The sequence below is a fragment of the Cucurbita pepo genome, chromosome 1 (assembly GCF_057944985.1).
Source record: "Cucurbita pepo subsp. pepo isolate OVF chromosome 1, ASM5794498v1, whole genome shotgun sequence".
Taxonomy (NCBI): domain Eukaryota; kingdom Viridiplantae; phylum Streptophyta; class Magnoliopsida; order Cucurbitales; family Cucurbitaceae; genus Cucurbita; species Cucurbita pepo.
The window spans coordinates 8,307,497-8,327,383 of NC_141798.1; the positions used below are offsets into that span (position 1 = coordinate 8,307,497).

The following is a 19,887-nucleotide window of genomic DNA, read 5'->3' on the forward strand; positions in this document are numbered from 1 at the left end:
CATACACCTTGTCGACTCCGAATACAACGACCAATTTTTAGTATAACTAAACGACGTAGTTTAGATATCGCTTTTATGTTAAATGTGTTAAATAAATTCTTGTATATGTCTTGTACTTTTTCCACAATAATATTAAAAGAAACAAAATATATCTCAAATTTGATATATTCCCATGAGAATTTTGTGTTATCCCAAATCAAAAAAAAGATAAATAAATTTTTATTATTATATAGGAGAGATGTATTTAAATAATTATTGCTTTAAAAGTATTATATAGCAATTCCAGTAACTTAGGTTCATATTCAGGAAAAGTCCAAACAAATTATGCACACAAAAGCAAGCTGCAATGTATCATTATGCACACAAAAGCAAGCTGCAATGTATCATTATGCACACAATAAATACAACTCATAAAGCTTTCAACCATAAGCAGTAGATTACATGCAATGCGGCCAAGAGTTCCTCCTATACAAGTTAATGCTACCCCTCTTCCCACCCCCTCCCCCTACTGTATAAAACGCGCCACTATCGACATCGTGGGCGTTAGAAGTTAATAAATGATGCTGTTGTTATTATATACAGAAGGGAACTCTAGTTGTTGAGGATATTGACGAAAACACCAATGTCGCTCTTCAAGTTGATAAAACCGGTTCTCAAGTGCTGGCTGATTTCTAAGAGGCAGAAAACTGCATCAGCAAGGCCTTACACCGTGAATCAAGTTGTCGGACCATGATGACCAAATCTCCAAATGGAAGTCTCATAGAGGATCCTTTGAAAGAAGCAGGCATTCTTGTGGTGAACATGAGAGAATGATCATCCACTACCTTCATCATCAACTCGTATGGCTTCTCCACCAAATCCTGTGTAAGAAGAAGCAACCAAGCACTTTGATGGTAAATGTTTTTCCTATTCAAAAAACACTCTCAAAACAAACACGCATCTCTGGTAGTTGCCGAGATCTTGGACATGACGAAGAAGCGAGGCATTGCAGCAATCTTACGACGTCGGAAGTATCATCGAGGTAAAACTTTGCCTTGCTTGGCTTTCGCCCGACAGTGCAGGCAAAAATTTCTGGAGCGGAAGGCAGTGAGGGACTGGACACGGTGCTTAATATGCTCTCGAACATATCTTCATCTGATCTGTCATCTCCAATGCACATTACAAAATCAGGTGGTCTTCCACTATCCACCATCCTCGACAGAACCTTTTCTGCGACCAGCCCTTTGCTTACTCCCTGCGAGTAACAAACAGCTCAAGAAGATATTCCACAGGATGTATGCTAATTTGATAAGATAGATAAGGTAAAAAAAAAAAAAAAAAAACCTGTGGCTTCACTTCAACAATATGTTGGCCCCTTTTAACGACGGCTGGTTCATTGGCAAGTACATTTTCTAGATGGTTCAGCAACTCCTTAGCTTGACAGGATCCGAAGTCCGAATCGGCATCTTGGTGATGCCAGACTAAAGCACTCTCTTTGGATTCTATGCTCGACCCATCTGTTGCTTCCATGTATAATCTCATCACTGGCTCTACAATTTTAATCCAGTCCAGATCAGAAGATAACGGACTGGTTTCCCATTCTGAAGTTCCACCCCACCTGCAAAAGGTAAGAAGCTTGAAAATTCGACCCCAAGAAACTAGCACTACAAGAAGCTAAACATTAATCGAACATTTTGATCAATTACCTTATGAAGTGCCCATGTTCTGCTGCAATCCCCAACAACTCACAAGAGGCAAACCACTCACCTAAAGAACTTCTCCCCCTCCCACTAACAATGAACACAGTATTACAGGGATCATTGCAAAGCGTAGTCAAGACAGAGATAATTTCAGGGCTCGGTGTCTTAATTATAGAGCTCTGTGGAATGATAGTGCCATCGTAATCCAAAAATATCGCCCTTCTATGAGTTCTTTTGTAAGCTGAGACAATGTGATCAATTGTTAACTTCCTAAACTCAGGAGAAAGGGAAACAACTCTAAAACGCAGACCCAAACCAATTCCCCAGCACCGTTTACTATAGTGATCTTGACATGCTCTGACTAAATCTTGCATAAAACTACGAGACCAATACCCTATATCATGGGTACTGACATAACGATAATGTTTCTCATGCCGCAGCTGCTTCTCGGACTCCTGCATGGTCATGGCTAGTTCCAAGGCATCGGCAACAGCATCAATGTCCCAAGGGTTAACCCTGATGGCTCCACTTAAAGAAGGCGAGCAACCAATAAACTCAGACACTACAAGCATACTCGTCCGAGGGGAACCAATTTGTAAGCCCATAGCCTCATCCATAAGAGGAGTTCCTTGCCTACAGACAATATACTTGTATGGAACCAAATTCATACCATCCCTTACAGCACTCACTATGCAGCATTCTGCTAAAGCATAATAAGCAGTCTTCTCAAAACGTGGAACAGGGCGGTCAATCAGAATTACTGGTTTGTAGTTATTTGAACCGTAAGCTTCATTGATCCTTTCAGCAGCCGCGTAGGTTTCCTTCTGAGCTTCATAAACGTCTTTCCCTGAACCCCTTGCAGGGTTCACTATTTGAACTAGGATTATTTTGCCCCGCAACTCAGGACGTTGCCGTAAGAGCTGTTCCACAGCGAGAAGCTTCAGGCTTATACCCTTGAAAATGTCCATGTCATCAATACCAAGTATTAATTTCTTCCCCATGAATTGATCTCGAATTTCTCTGACTTTCGCAAATGTAGATGGAAGATTCATCACCGATTCCAGCCGACCCATGTGAATGCCTACAGGCAGAATTTTGATATATACCGTGCGGCCATAATAATCTAGTCCAATATGTCCCCGCTTAGATTCATAGTCCAAGCCCAACATTCTGCTGCAGCATGAGAGGAAGTGGCGAGCATAATCAAACGTATGAAAACCAACTAAATCACAGTTTAATAGGCCACGGAGAATCTCATCCCGAACTGGTAAAGTTCGATAGATTTCTGAAGACGGAAACGGGCTATGCAGAAAAAATCCGAGTTTAACTCGATTGTAACGCTTCCTCAGGAACGTTGGAAGAAGCATCAAATGATAATCATGAACCCAAACAGAATCTTCCTCAGAATTGATGATTTCCATCACCTTGTCAGCAAATAGTTTATTCGCAGAAACATAGGCTTGCCAAAGCTGCCGATCAAAGCGATCACCGTGCTCTGGGCACATGGGTAGCATGTAATGGAATAAGGGCCATAGCTGCTGTTTACAGAATCCAAGATAAAATTTCTTCTGTAGATCATAAGGAAGAAATGTAGGCACACAGTTAAAATTGTCGAACAACTTCTGAGCAACCTCTTCCTGTTCGTTGGCGTCGATTTCAACCTTGAGGGAACCTATGTATATAACCTCCATCTCAGGTGAAAACCCATCCTTTAGCTGCAATAAAATTGAATCCTCGTCTAAACTGAAGCACCATTTGCCAGATTGACCATCTTTTTTAGCTTGCAAAGGCAACATATTCATAACTATGATTTTCCGCTCACGGCATACAGATGAAGACTCCGAATCTCCGTCATTACTCCCATAATCATCCAATTCAGAAATAATTCCAGGAACAGTCATTACCCGTGGCAAGGACCTAGGCATACGAGGGACATCCAGTAAGTCTCCAGAAGCCAGGCCCAAAAAGTTTGTGGGTGATCTTGATGCCATGGGTTTCGACTATTTTTACTCGTAGTAGCCAATCATAAGGAAGAACCAGAAGACAAAAACTTGATCTGCAAGTAAAGTGCAAGGACCCTCAAACCTACATAAAGGGCAACAAAAATTCACGAACTTTATGTTAGATCAGAAACTCTGAGCACCCAAGTAGAAAATCAAGTAGGCACGAACTATATGTGCTAGAAAACTAGATTCGGTATCTAACAAACAATTACAACATCCAGAGTGGAGTTGCAAGGAACCAAATCAACCACAAACAGCAGAAGGACCTAGAAGAAATTATTCTAGCTAATTATTATCAGAAACGAGATGGTTCATGAATATGTAGCAAGATATATATATATATATATATATATCACAAAGGGAACGGAACCATAAAACGAAACAATTGAAAAACAAATTTTCTAAAAGGCAGTGATGTTTCACAAACAGCAATACATGGCAGGAAGTTCTTTCTAGTTCTAAGCAGTTATGTTGGACAATACAATCCTATCATAGCCACTCGGCATATAGTACTCCTGCAATGCAACGCGTATTACAGTTTCTTTCAAAATAGATAAGGATCGTCAAGGAGAAGCTTAGCCACCCAGACAGCAACAACGAATGAATCCCTAATACAGGCAAGCCGCAGGCTGGAGTCATTCATTACCCCAACAGTAGCACATAGCTATTGATGATTTCAATTATTCACTCGAAGTCACTTCGTGCTTACATTTCTTTCTCACTCTGTCACTCATTTCCAAGGCAGTCTTATTAAAAAAAAGTGTAGATATATGGCAATTGAAAACTTTCTCGCTGGCAGATAATAATGCATGCATTAACTTTACTCTTCTGGAATAGGGGGAAAGGGAGAACAGACAAGCTTCCAATCGGGAATTTCGAATCCAATTAAATTCTGCCAACTACTTTTTCCAGCTATACGCACAGTAAATCTGTCCGATCCACCAATAAAGTTTATTTGAACGAAAAGACCAAATAGATAAATGTTGACGATCGTTAATAAAGAACATTCAAAATAAATCAAAACGAAGGTTTATCTATAACTCCTGTAAACAACGAAATCACGAACCGTGAAGTTAAAGCTTTGCGAGTGGGGAGTGTGACCGTCTGTCCGTATTCGCAAAGAGCAAAAAAAAAACAACGAGAATGCTAAGAAAGGCACCACTCAGCATCCACATTTCTAGATCTCAGTATAAAAGAATACAATCACATCAAGAACAATCCGAAAATGGAACTAAAACCAGAGATAGTTTTAAAAGGATGAGATAAACTTACAACCCACTGGACTACAATTTGATCAAACACATTTCGCAGCCCAAACGAACAGATAACACAAGGAAATGAAGAAGTCACATATATATAAACAAAAAATCATTTCCTAAACAGAAAACCGAAAAAAGAAGACAAAAAATCAGAATTCGACTACCGTATTGAACGCTTCCAACTCCGTTTGGCTGGCGAGAAACCACGAAATGACTTGGAAAGAAAAATGAGTAGAAGGAAATGAATTTTGTACGTATTCTAAATTGAAGTCGCAACTATGGAAAAAAGATGAAAGAAAACCCATCTCAACTGAGCAAAATAATAACGTCGGGCCAAATAAAGTACAAACCCCGTCTAGATGAAACAATTAAAAACACACACGCACAGAAAACAACAAGAAGAACAAAAAGAGCTGAATCGAATTCCGTTTTCTCCTTCCTACGTGTTCGTCGACAACCAGAGGGTCTTAAAACAGAGTCATCCAGAAAACGACTGAACCAAAGTCCATCCACAGATCAGAATACTCGAAACAGAGACGAAAACTCACAGTTAAATCGATCGGAGAACAGCGAGAGAATCGACGCTGATGAAGGCGGCTCCAGAAGAAGAAATTGAAGAAGGAAACTGCGGTTGGTTGATCGATCATAAGAGAGCGTAAAAATGAAAAACAAGAAAAAAGATCGGAGGTAGAATAAAGAGAACGGTATAAATACAGTTTATCCAGAAGAGAATTGTTATTATCATTAGCTCAGCCCTCGCCCGGGTCTCATTTTTTGACCAACCCTCTTCCTCTCGGATTGGCTTGCAAAGATTTTCATCTTTCATGCCTAAATTACCATATTACCCCTCCACCTTTTTTTTTTTTGTATATATCCTTATTCTTTTCCGATAAGATAATATCAAACTTTTTTTATTCATATTTTTTAATTTATGAATATTCAATATTTAAATTTTATGATTTTTTTTAATTATTAATACGACAGATATGGTATATAATTAAATTTTTTAAACATAATTTAAAAAATAATTTAATAACTTAACTTAATCCAATAGTGTAATTTTCGAGTCTGACTGAATTAGGTTATAAATTCAATCACGACGGTTCGAATAAAAGATTCAATCAATCCAAAGTTTCAGTCTTTTTTTTTTTTACTTTACATTTTTAATGTAATAGTAAAATATTATAATATAATAAATTTGATTTAAAAGATATTTCCTTACAGCTCGACTCAATTATTTTAAATAAAGATAAAAATTAGATAATAATTTATTGGAATTTAAAAATTAGGGTGAAAAAAATAAATGGGAATTGGAGCGGGCGGCGAGTCTTCATTTTTTATTTTTTATTTTTTTTATTTTTTGTCTCTCTCTTGCCTTTTGGAGGAGTTAAAATAAAAAACATTATCTTCCAATAGTGTATTTCCACACCTTTTTTAGTATTTTGATATTTGAAAAACCATATAATAACAATAAATAATATTATAAATAAGTGATATTTAGGTCAAATATTGATAAGCCTCGTGTTAGGCCACCGTTTTAAAAAAAAAAAGTGCTTTAATCCCCCAATGAAAATTCTAATTATAATATTAGTATTATATAATATTCAATACCTTTATAATCAACCCTAGCTACTAAAATATACCTAACTAATAAACTTTATCTTATAATTTTTTAATATATCGTTCTAGATACTTCCATTACTCACGCCCAATTGTTATATTTAAAAATAATAAATTTGAATATTTATACCAATCTTTTATGTTGAATAATTATTTTATTATTCAAAATAACTCAAAATTGTTTTACTCAATTTCAGTCGCCAAACCTTTTTAATTAACCAAATAATAATTATAAATTGTATTAAATATTGTTTGTTTTGGTATGTTACGTATGGATAAGTTTTCATGTCATTAAAAGGAATGTTTCACACCGCTCAAAGCCTCCTCTTAATCGAGGCTCGACTCCTTTCTCAGGAGCCCTCGAACAAAGAACAAAGTACCCCCTTTGTTCGATACTTTAGTCACTTTTGATTACACCTTTCTTCGAGATTCACAATTCTCTGTTTGATATTTGAGGATTCTATTAATATAGCTAAGTTTTAGGGCATGGCTACTCACTGCTCAAAGCTTCCCCTTAATCGAGGCTCGACTCCTTTCTTAGGAGCCCTCGAACAAAGAACAAAGTACACCCTTTGTTCGATACTTTAGTCACTTTTGACTACACCTTCCTTCGAGACTCACAATTCTCTGTTCGATATTTGAGGATTTTATTAATATAGCTAAGTTTTAGGGCATGGCTACTCACTGCTCAAAGCCTCCCCTTAATCGAGACTCGACTATTTTCTCTAGAGCCCTCGAACAAAGTACACCCTTTGTTTGACACTTTAGTCACTTTTAACTATACCTTTGAGGCTCACAGTTCTTTGTTCGATATTTGAGGATTCTATTGATATAGCTAAGTTTAGGGCATGACTCTGATGCCATGTTAGAAATCATGACTCTCCACAATGGTATGATATTGTCCACTATAAGCTCTCATAGTTTTGCTTTGGGCTACCTCAAAATGCCTCACGAGATACTATTCCCACTTATAAACTTATGATATTCCACTAAATTAACCCATGTGGGACTCACTCCCAATAATCCTCAACATGCTCGGTGGGTGGCTCTAATACCATTTGCAACAGTTCAAACTCACCAATAGTAAACAATCATCCGTCTGTTATTTTAAAATACGTCAATTGTGGAGAGAAAGATTAATTAGAACTTCTTTCAAGTTAGGTGTAAGCTATTCTTATAATCTATTAAAAATAAAAAAATTAAAAAGACCCGAGTACGAACTATATCTTATAATTTATTATAACTAATTAATCAATTGATTTTTCTACTTATTGTGTTTTTTTTTTTTTTTTTTTTTGAATAATGTAATTATTTAATAACTAACTTTGCTTAAAGGAAAACCTCGTGTATTATAATAATGATTAGAGATAATGATAAGACAATGGAACAAGATTTGTTGTATATTAATCACATCCGCATGCTAAACCATAACCGACCTTTCATAACCTCAGACACTAAAAGACCCATTTTTATATTATTAAAAATAAAATGGCCATTTAGAAAATGTAATTAATTTTACTTTATGTCCTTTTATTTCCGCCAATTACAACCAAAGTCCTTGAAATGACGGCGATATGGTGGGTATTAATTATTTGAATTAAAAAAATTATTTATTTACTTGTACGAATATAATACATATTTTATTTGTTGATTAATTAATGGGAGAGATTAAAATAATATTTTGTTGATTAGGAGTTTCCACGTAGGCAGCCACGGTGCGAGCTTATCAGAAGATTAGTCGTATTTTGTTGGATAATGATGGGATATGGCGGTATTAATGTAATGAATGATAAAATTGACAGTTAATGTTTGGGTCACTAATAATGGAATTATGGAATGGATAATATCTGGAATTTGAAGGAAAATAATAAGTAATTGAGGGATAATATTGTAAATGAATGGAAAGACGAGGGTAATTGGGTAAAATAACGTGGGGATCCAAAGCGTGGGAATTTTAACAAAGACAACTGGAAAACGCAAGGCACTGGGGAGGATGAATCTGATTGGTAAAATAACGTTTTTTTTAATATATTTTATAGATAATATTTAATATTTTTATCGTTATAGTATGATATTAAAAAAATTGCTTAATTAATAAGAATTCTCTCAAAAAAAATATTTCTAAATAATTTTTTAAAAAATCTTTTAAATTTAAAAAAGTTTTATTAATATTCTTGATTAAAACATACTCATTTCTATGGTATTAAAGTAAATTAAATAATTTGAAGATAATCCAGTGGATGGATAATTTTGTCTCTATATTAATAGTAATTTTCTAAACTTTTATTTTATTTATAAAGGCCAAAAAGATATGAATGCTACTTTAAATTTACATAAGTATTCTATTTTTAAAAAAAATTGAAGAATATATTTTAGACAAAAATATAAAATATAAAAATATTTAAATTAATTTATCCAAAAAAAATTGATAATTAAGGAAATGAGAGTGGCAGATAGGTAAATAAGTGGATGTAAATGGGTTTTTATCCTATAAAAATTTGGGGAGGCTCCGAGAGGATAACATCAATGGGACAGGGAATTATAGGCACCTCCTTTCTTTTCTATTATTTGTCGAGAAAAGAAAAACTTTTTATTTATTTATTTATTAATATTATTTTTATTTTTTTGGGTAAAGAGGCCATTTCGATTTTTGCCCTCCTGGTCCTGGCTAAGGCTGTCTGCTGCCATTTTCCTCGTCCCACACAACATTGTACGGAGAAGTTCGCCACGTGTAACATTGAGAGAGTCTCCGGGCCCACTTACCTCGTAGACCTAACTTCGAACGGGAGTAGGACCCACTCGAGCTTTAAGGCTCCATCCTGGAAAACACACTCAATGGAAATGTGAAAACCGGGGGAGGGGCGGTCCGTATCCGAGAGAGGAGATAATGGACCACATGTGGGAGTGGAACATGTGCACTCCACGTGAGGGAGTTCCGGTGTTTTTAAATGTTTATTTGATGTTTAAAATTTTTAAAAATATATGATATTTTAATTATTCATTGTTTTTTTAATTTTTCTTTAATTGATTTTTTAAAATTTTAAAAATTAATAGATTTGAAAGGAAATACCTAATTTAGATAAGTTTATTCATTTATTTTTCTTCTGAAACGATAAAAATTAAATTTTAAAAAATAAATAAGAATTAAGGCCGCCAGTCTGCCACCTCCGATGTGGGCCAGCCACCAGTCTACATGGTCAATTGCGGGTCAAAATAATAAACTTCTATCCATCTCTTAAATTTAAAAAGAAATATAAAAAGTTTAATTAATTAAGTGATTTTATCTATTATCCTTTTTTTATATCTAAAAAGGAAAATTATTGACATAATAAATAATATATGAATCAATTAGAGCTGACTTGATTATTAGAGAAATGGTATTTTTTTTTTTTTTTAATAGAGATGAGTAAGGGAGGCTGAGGTTGAGGCCTCGGATCCTCAATGACCACCACAATCGACCTCAACAACACTGACGGCTACTTTTTTATTGGTGGGTGTGAACAATGTTTTTTTCTAGCGTTCTTTTCTATCAATGAAGAGGTGACATCGTGCTCAGGAAATTCAAGCAAAAGTTCCCCCCAAGCCCGAGTTTACCTGAGATCTTAGAGTGACACCGAATCAATGCCTAGAACAGCCCAATCCGCCCTCTAGTTAATTAACAAATAAGTATGTTTAATTGGAATTAAATGTTGGATTAGTACCTGAATATAGAGTTGACGAAATTGACTAATTGAAGTTTCTATGCTTTTTTCATTATTTTACAAAGATATTACAGCTTTGTATACTCATATCTATGTACATGGAAATCTGGTATTATGGTCAGGAACTAAACAAGATACATCATGCCCACCTCAAGGGTTGATGATGAATGCGATAAACCTGCAGGGAACTCAGCTTCTCTGCTGTTCTTCCTCAAGAACTCGTAAACGAAGTCGATCGACACCCTTTTCAGCATGCTCGATCCTTGTTTTGCTTTCATGTGTGACCGTCCTAATATGTAAGCGACTCCTCCTTCTCTTGCTTCCATTAGCTCTTCTAATTCTTCCATTGCATTCGTCTTCATTTTCGGGCTCTCGGGTAACATGAACCGCACTCTTTTTCTCAATTCAACTGGACCGGGTGACCTTATTTCCCTTGTATCTGAACCTCGGTACAGTTCTTCAGAGTCTTCGTCGTTACCGGTCTCGGCCACGGCCATCTGAATTCTATCTTCGTGTGTAGAAGATGATGTCCCAACCATTGACATCTTTTCATCACCTGCCTCTGCAGTTCCTGACCTTATAAACTTTGCTATGCTGCATAGAAGATCACTCTCAAACTCTACGTCGTCTTTGTGAAAATCTCGATACCCGTATCGCACAATGCACCTATAGAGTCTATATTCACTCGTACCGATACGACCAATAAGAAACCGTTCCTCTGGTCTAATGTGTGGCACTGGGACATACTTGATGCAAAGGAAAACAAGGACTTGATGGAAGGCGGGAATGTTGGTGACAAAGTGGGTGAAGATACCCGGGATTCCTGAAACTAGCTCGGTCTGTACGACACCGATCCCACGGACTCTCACAATGCCTAAGCTGGGACCGACGCCGAGTAGCCAGTTGACAGAAACCTTGTTTTGGAGCTCAAATTCGAACTTCTTAAGAGTACCATAGTGCCAGACATACATGACTATGAGGAATACAAAAGAAATTGCAATGGGAACCCAGGCTCCTTCAAGAAACTTTGTAAGAGAAGCAGAGAAGTAGAGAGATTCAATGGTGCCAAAAAAGAAGATGAAGCCTATAGCAAGAAATACACTTCGGTGCCAGCACAGAACGATAACAAGCGACATCAAGCACGTAGTAACAAGCATCACAGTTATCACTGCCAAACCTGAAGACGATGTTTCGAAACAAGAGTTTAAGCTCAAATTATGTGCAACAAACGGACGTTTTATACGACCCTTTCGAGAAACATACCTGAGGCGTGGCCCAAACGCTTGGTGTCTCTGAAACCTATGGTAACAGCCAAGCACAACAGCATCAGAATCCAATTAACCTCCGGGATATAGATCTGACCGTGAACTTTCGAGGACGTATGGATGATTTTGACTCGAGGAAAACAACCCAAAGCCGAGCACTGCTTTATAATAGAGAACGTTCCGGTGATTATAGCCTGGCTGCCTACTACTGCAGCAAGCACAGCAATTATAAGGACAGGCCACCTCAATTTATCTGGAGAAACAAAAATTCCATTAGCCAGTTAGCTCCCAATCAATAATATGTCTGAGAGAACCTTTATGTGGAAGCTAATCTTAAGACCTACCAGGTACAGATACATAAAACCCAATTAGATGATCATTTGGAGAGGGATGATGTTGAGACAGATAGGCAGCTTGCCCCATGTATGCAAGGAGGAGAGACGGATAAACCATTAAAGTGAAAGCAATCTGCAAGCGTTTTAAGACATAACAGAAGTTAGAAAATTGGTAGACATGAACGTAACGGTCTAAGCCCACCGCTAGCAGATATTGTCTTCTTTGGACTTTCTCTTTCGGGGTTCTCCTCAAGGTTTTTAAAACGCGTCTGCTAGGGAGAGGTTTCCACACACTTATAAAGAATGTTTCATTCCCCTCTCCAACCGATGTGGGATTTCACATAAACAAGGAACACTTCAGAAAACCAGTACACAAACATTTTCTTTTGCACTTAAAAACACTTTTTAAACATTTAGAAAGTCAATCCAAAGAGGCTGTGGGAGCAAGTTCATGCGAGAGGATACATTAGACACAAAATTTAAGAAAAATGGGCTGAAATACGATGGGTAACAGTTGGAAATTCATGGAACAAGTTACTGGTGTATGAGATCCCACATCGGTTGGAGAGGGGAACGAAGCATTCTTTATAAGGGTGTGGAAACCTTTCCCAAGTAGACGCGTTTTAAAAACCTTGAGGGGAAGCCTAAAAGGGAAAGCTTAAAGAGACAGTATCTGCTAGCGGTGGGCTTGGGCTGTTACATGGTGGGAGGTGGGAGTTAGAAAGGTGATTGAAGGAAATTCTCCCCATCATCGATCTTCAGTTGCACATTGACCGAACAAGCAAGTTAATAATGCGATTCATGAGATAAACATTCGAAGACGAAGGTATTAGGAGAAAGTAAACATATTTGCCTTGTTTTTATGCTACAATAAGAAAGAACTATGAATACACTAGTAGTATCTAGTAAACCAACATGAACTACAAGTCTTGGGCTACACACCAAGGAGAAAGAGAGCTCAATCGATATGTCATCGAAGGAGACATGGACTACAGACATGAGCTCAATCGATATGTCATCGAAGTCTAAAGAACGAATGGTGGCAAAACATCCTCCTATAGACTTTCTACCATCATTAAAGCTTGATCAGAAACAGATAGCAGTAAACAAGAAGAAGAATAGAGCACATAATCAACTGTGGGGCGTCCAATCAAAGACACTTTCCGAAAGAATTATCATGCGGTTTACAAGAAACCTCTAGCTAGTAGACGAGATAGACCAATATTCGAAATCGTACCTTGATTGACAACTGTGAAAAATGCCCAAGGTCAGCAAACATCGCCTCGGAGCCTAACAAAATATAAACAAACACGTTTCTGATTAACAAGGGAATGGCTTTGCTTTGTAAGGGCACAACATGATAAACCAAACCAAATATGTGAAATTTACCAGTAATGCACAACATTATTCCACCAAGTGACATCCAACCTCCTTTCTGGGTTTTCTTGAGAAATTGGAACATGTAACGAGGAGAAATTGCTCTATAAACACCTGGATTCCAGTGAATAATATTGTACAACCCAATGGCACTGATACACAATAGCCAAACTGTCACTATGGGAGCAAACAAGAACCCGATCCTGTGCGTGCCGTAGTGTTGAAGAGCGAACAAGCATATCAGTACGATGCACGCAATTGGGAGTACTATATCTGCAGGAACATCAATTTACATGAGACTACTCTGACAGAGTCCAATATTTGAAAGTATAATGCAAAACTGAAAGAACAGATTGCTCGGTTTGGGTACGATTTCTAAACTCACAAGCTCGAAAATAGTGATATCTACGATGATTTCCGTGCTTATAACGAACGTGCATGCATAAAAGGGACTAAGGAAAAGCGGGAGAGAGGCCAAATTTTTCAGTCTCATTCCTCTATCCTGCAAGTTTCTAAATCTTTTCACCCTTCATCTAACTATTCTTCATCATTAAAGTCCAGTCTCTCCTCAGTGGTCCCTTTTTCTCAAACACTACCATCCAACAGTTACATAAGTAGTGGCATGTCATGTCCTGTCTAACACAGTAAGCAATTCAATGCAATGGATTCATAACCGCCCAAACCCACCGCTACCAGATATTGTCTTCTTTGGACTTTCCCTTTCGGGCTTCCTCTTAAGGTTTCTAAAACGCGTGTGCTAGGGAGAGGTTTCCACGCCCTTATAAAGAATGTTTCGTTCTCCTCCCCAACCGATGTGGGATCTCACAAGATCACAACTTGGGATGAGGAGACTTGTCCAGAAGGTCTCCCAAGTACAGCATAGCAATCATTCGTGTTGGAAACTGTTTGTGATGCTTGCATAACATATGAAAGCAATCGACGGTGACCTCTCGTTCATATGAAGACATGTGAAGTCGAATGCTCAAAACAACAATTTTAAACAATACCCAATAGTTTGAACAAAAATTAGTAGATTTCAGTGTAGATTCTTACATTGGTGATGCTCTTTCGCCATGGTATGCTCGAGACCAGAAACAGCCGAAAGAACTGACAGATGAATGAAGAACAAACATCCAATTTAAGAAAACCCAAAACAGAAATTGAATCAGTGATGCAGAAAGTTAACAATGATTACCAGAAATAGCCGGTGTTAGGATGCCATCTCCAATCACCATGCAAGTCCCAATTAAAGCAAGAACGAGCAAGAACTTTTGAAGAACACGACGCTTTTCTAATGCGGATTTGAGTTTGAATCCAAAGCTTTCCAGAGATGGCGGACCAAGAACATTCATCTTGTACTCAGTGAGTTCAGAATCAGCCAATTGGGTATTGGGCAAGGAGCTAACTCGTGCGTGTCGACACAGTAACGAATACAGAGCAAATGTCCCTCCCTCGCCATTATCATCGGCTTTAAGGACAATAAATATGTACTTAAGCAAAGGAACAATGGTAAGAGTCCAGAAAACAAAGGACAAAACCCCATAAATCTCGTCGTTGCTCTGAGTATGATCGATATCTTCTTCTGCAAAAGTGTTCCTATAGACATATAGAGGCGAAGTGCCCAACTCCCCATAGACAACCCCAAGACTCTGATAAGCCATCATCAGAACCGTCTTCCATGAATCTTTCTACAAAACGAAAACAGTGAAATCGCTCAAAGATGAAGCCAAAATGCATGCTAGAGAATGTAAACGACTTACCTTCGTATTCTTTTCACTAGGAACTCCACTTTCTAGATCCATAACCAGAAGGGTCAAGTTCTCATAAGTTGAACAAATCCATTTTCTACTCAAATCTCAAGAAACCCATTATTTTAATGCTCAGAATTGAATAAACAATTCAAACAAAACCCCATGAAAACGAAAATGCAAAACACCCTTTAGAAGATTGGAGAAAATACTAACGACCCACGAGTTTATGTAACTATTATGAGCGAAATAGAGGGATTTATAGGAAGAACGGACACGAAAAGCCACAGAAATGAAAAAAGAAGACGAACCCTTTGAAAATCAGAGAGAATAATTTTCGTAATCAATAAGAAAGGGACTGATAAATGAAGGGATTAAAGGAGAAGATTCAAGAGGGGTTCATCGTAAGCTCTACTTTATGTCAGAAAACGAAATTTGCAGTGTGGAGCAATAACACCCACTTGGGTTTTTCTCAGAGAGAGTCAAAATGGTTGAAAGTGGAAAAGGAAAAAGATAAACCAACCGCTATTCTTCAACGCTTCTCTGCAATTTTGTAAAGAAGAAGAAGAAGAAGAATTCGGAGTACATTCCTTTTTGTCTGATTTTGGTGAACAAATGGCATTGAAAATTTGGTATGAATCTGTTTGTTTACCAGAAAAATGAACTCGGTGAATTCGGGGCCGAGTTGACTCCACGTCGTGGTGATACGTAACTGACAAAGAAATTCCGAACATAACCATGCCAAATTCTCAACCACCGATACGGACTGCGTGAAGAACAGTTATTATTTCAATCAAAGTTTTGACAAATGAATTAAAAAAAAACTTGAATCTCTTTGAATAACGCTTTTTAATTCAAGGGGTTTGTTCTTTCAGATGTTTTGGCAAAATTGTCCATTGCAAAGTCAAAGTTCTCAAGCAATTGTTCATGAATGAGAACTGAAGAACATTGAAGGAGAGAATTTGTTATTGATTTTAATGATCATCTCTTGGGTTTTGCTCCAAATGAGAAATTTGGATGTATTCTTGTTTGAGATCATCCCTTTCAAGTGAAACGCTTTTTAGTTTTGGATTTTTCAATGAAACCATGTTTTAGGGGAAGACCTCCATCCCCTATGATTTTAATAACCCAGTTCATATTACCGACTTCAATCGGATATCGACCCAAAAATAGCTCAACTAAGTGTCTGAACGATGAGATGTTCGAATTCTTCCACTCCAAATATCGTGGAACGAAAAACATGTTTACTCAACCTCAAGCTATAATCCATCATTTTCAAGGAGAACTACGTTGACCATGTTGAAGATGGTTGAGAGGGAGTTCTACGTTGACTAATTAAGAGGATGATCATACTTATAGATAATGAATACAATCTCCATTGGTAGAGACATTATGGGGAAACCAAAGGTAAAGTCATGAAAGCTTATTCTCAAAATTGACAACATCATACCATTGTAAAGGCTTGTGATTTCAAACGTAGTATCAGAGTCATGCCCTTAACTTAGATGTGTCAATAGAGTTCTCAAATGTCGAACAAAGAAGATGTTAGCCTTGAAAGTGTAGCCATAAGTGACTCACGTGTATTTTTGTTCGAAGGCTCCATAGGCCTCAAATGAGGTTTTATGACTTTATGACGTACTTTGTTCAAGAGGAGGATTGTTTGTGATAGTTGGGAGGGAGTCTCACGTTGACTAATTAAAACCATATTCTATAATTAATATGTCATTTTATAAAATACTGAAACTATATAGTTATCTTTCAAATATTTTGTCATATTTTCTGAACGATATGGTCATTATGATAATCGTCATGTTGGAGACAAGCCTTAAAAACATTAAACTATATTTCACGCTAGCCATATCCACATGTCCAATGGTACGTAGGGTTTTTAGGTAATTAATGAAATTAATTCATTTGTTATATGAGCCAAGTAAATTCATAGAGTTGATTTAAGTGGTAGAGTAGTTTTCTAATTTGCTCGAGTATTTCCATCCACAAAAAATAAATAAATTTACCTCGAAAATTCTTTTTTTTTTTTTTAACCTAAGAGGTGAAAATAATTTATAAATTACCTTCACAAATCATGGGTTGGAAAGAGTAGGTAAATGGTAAAATTGATGAAGAAAATACAGTTTTGAAGTGGTAAAAGTAATTTTGATGGTTTGGTGTTGAGTTGGTGGGAGGACAGGGTGCGTGTTGAGTGGGGCCTTCTCCTTTTGACTTGTAAATTTCTCTACTTTATGTATTTATTCAATTTAAATGGGTCCAACTTTGATTTCAACAAAGATTGAGGGTTCAAACATAAAAACACAAATAATTAAATATGTAACACCAACATTATTATTGAAAAATTACCATATTATAAAAAAAAATACTCGATTAAACCAGAAATATTCAAGCTCACCGCTAGCAAATATTGTCCACTTTGGCCTATTACGTATCATCAACCTCACGGTTATAAAACACATATGTTACAGAAAAGTTTTTACATGAAAGAAATGTTTCGTTCCCCTCTAAGATCTCACAATCACACCTCCCTTGGGTGGCAGGATATTATTTATAATAACTGAAAATAATTTTATATTAAAATAAATCTTTTTAAAATATATTATTTTCAAATTAAAGAGTATTTTTATAGTTTAGCGTTTTAATTCATAACTTAAAATAGTAAATAAATCCTTTTTTTTTTAAGATTTGTAATGGTCAACTTTTAAAATATAATTTATTTATATTTTAAAAAAAATCACAATTCCCTATTTTAAATTTTAAATTTATTTAAATTATATTTTAAAACCCATTTATATTAAAATTAAGTAAAGTCAAATTAATATGTTTTTTCTTAAAGTTTCAATCTATTTAAAGAAAAATTAATGCGTGGATGTAATACTACCGTCGATTAAATAAGAGATTAGGTGATATCAATTTTCACAAAGTCGAACTTAAAAATTATTTTATTTTTCCATTTTTAAAACTATTTTGTTTCGAGGAAGTAAGTTCGATTCCAGAAATTCTTCAATTTCGATCCATTTTCAACCACTTTGAAAACTTTTATAGCAACGTTCTATTTTTTTCTCTTTAAATATTTAAAAAACATTGATACCATAAAATAGACTTTTAACTTATTTGAGAATTTGTATACAAATATAGAAGAAGTTTCAAAACATAGTAAAAAGATTTTACTTTGTATAATGGTAAATTCATCGTCTCTCTAAACTTTTTTTTACCAGTCTCGAGCAAGTAAGCGAGTTTTTTTACACGACCTATATAATTACCCAATTATGATTATAATATAATTTAATTTGGTATCGATAATCTTTAAATTTTCAATTTGATCTATATGCTTGACTAAATCTTACTCGCGTTCTTAAATTATTTTTTTAATTAATCTAAAAAGATTATTAACCTACAGTTGAATTAAATATTATATTTTAAATCATAAGAACGAAATTGAAACAAAAATTTAAAACGTAAAAATTAAGTCTCATTAAATAATTATTATGTTTTATAAAATTAAGTATACAACACGTTTTTCACCATTCTTGCAAATACATTGAACCATGATTAAAATTAGGTTTTTATTTTATTGGTAACTTTTAAAAATCCATTTAAATTTTGAAAATGTGAAAAAAAAAAACTAATAACATAAATAATACACGTGAAATTATTGTTTATGACTTAAAATTTTAATAAGAAAAATAAGTGACCTAAATTAATAAAAATATTTACAGTATTTTATCTAAAATTAATAAAAATATTTACAGTATTTTATCTAAAAAATATCTTTTCGTGCTTTCAAAAGTTTTAATAATACAGGTAATTTGATAAATATTATTCATTAATTTTTTTTTATCAATATTCTTTTAATATTAAAAAAATTAAAGGATGATAATAAATTTTTTTAAAAATTATTAAAAATATAGATATTTTTTAAATAAAATATTAATAATTTTAAAGATATTTTTGGATTTGTTACTTGATCGGGATCCCATCAGGGAGTGCCCCAATCAAAAAGTGGCCGATAAGTTATCAGAATTGGTCAAATATGGAACAATTTGTTTTTGGGCAATAAAGTTGCAAATTCCATTATTCCAACTTTTTTCAATAAATAAATAATAATAAATTAAATTAAATTTTTATTTTTTTATTTTTTTAATGTTTTAGATTAATTTATTTCGGATTTAGCAAAAAAGCAAAGCTAGTAGGTTGGTCATCGTCTTCAAACACACCGTCAAGGCAAGCTCCACGCATATGGATTGAGTTACTTGAGCTCTTTTGTTGAGTTGATGACTCGAGCAATTTGAATTAGTTGAGTTGGAATCTTCTTCTTTTAAAAAATTAACAATTAAAAAAAAACTCGACCAACCTTTTATAGTTTGAATTGGTAAGATTATCGGATTATATGAACCCTTTTAATATGAGTCGTTTACCTTCGATTAGAACCAACCATTATTAATATTAAACTTAAATTGTGTGTCGTGTTATTTAAATTTTTAAATAATAATATATCGAGTTTTGAAAAGTTGATAAAATGTGACGTCGTTATCTATAGTTTATAAATTTAATGCAAGTCCCACGTATTACTGTTTTTTTTTTAAAAAAGATTATTATACAAAATAACAGACAATTTTAATTTTCCATCCTCCAACCATAAACATGGACCAAAGTAACCCTACAATTTTGCAACAACGGTCAAATTAATTGACCGAAAGTTAGAATCAAAACGTAATTCAAGAATTTTCCAATTTTGTTCAACATATTTGAAATGAAGGTCGTTCAAACAAATAATAATAATAAAAAATATAATCAAATATTAAATTCATATTATATAATTCAAATATAATCAATATTCAAATTCATTATCTTTTTTTAATCAATAATTTAATTAGTAATACGAGACTTA

At 35.1% G+C, this 19,887-nt stretch overlaps 2 protein-coding genes across 4 annotated transcripts; both read right to left on the bottom strand.

Moving 5' to 3' along the window:
• Positions 1-280: 280 nt before the first annotated feature.
• Positions 281-5,717, bottom strand: LOC111786124 (putative alpha,alpha-trehalose-phosphate synthase [UDP-forming] 9). Of its 2 annotated transcripts, none has more exons than XM_087128888.1 (4): positions 5,490-5,717; positions 1,686-3,764; positions 1,324-1,597; positions 281-1,234 (listed from the first exon to the last, which is right to left on the bottom strand). In XM_087128888.1, the coding sequence occupies exons 2-4, from the start codon at positions 3,668-3,670 to the stop codon at positions 911-913; spliced, it is 2,583 nt and encodes an 860-aa protein (XP_086985014.1). In that variant the 5' UTR covers positions 3,671-3,764; positions 5,490-5,717; the 3' UTR covers positions 281-910. The 2 variants fall into 2 exon arrangements, with proteins under 2 accessions (XP_086985014.1, XP_086985019.1); XM_087128893.1 differs by lacking the exon at positions 5,490-5,717 and adding an exon at positions 5,106-5,478.
• Positions 5,718-10,274: 4,557 nt separating this feature from the next.
• On the bottom strand, positions 10,275-15,846 carry LOC111790048 (potassium transporter 6). 2 transcript variants are annotated; one of them, XM_087129300.1, is made up of 8 exons: positions 15,640-15,846; positions 14,435-14,927; positions 14,293-14,346; positions 13,252-13,512; positions 13,100-13,152; positions 11,872-11,995; positions 11,526-11,780; positions 10,275-11,439 (listed from the first exon to the last, which is right to left on the bottom strand). In XM_087129300.1, the coding sequence occupies exons 2-8, from the start codon at positions 14,901-14,903 to the stop codon at positions 10,388-10,390; spliced, it is 2,268 nt and encodes a 755-aa protein (XP_086985426.1). In that variant the 5' UTR covers positions 14,904-14,927; positions 15,640-15,846; the 3' UTR covers positions 10,275-10,387. The 2 variants fall into 2 exon arrangements, with proteins under 2 accessions (XP_086985426.1, XP_023526597.2); XM_023670829.2 differs by lacking the exon at positions 15,640-15,846 and adding an exon at positions 15,000-15,626.
• Between the last annotated feature and the right edge of the window lie 4,041 nt (positions 15,847-19,887).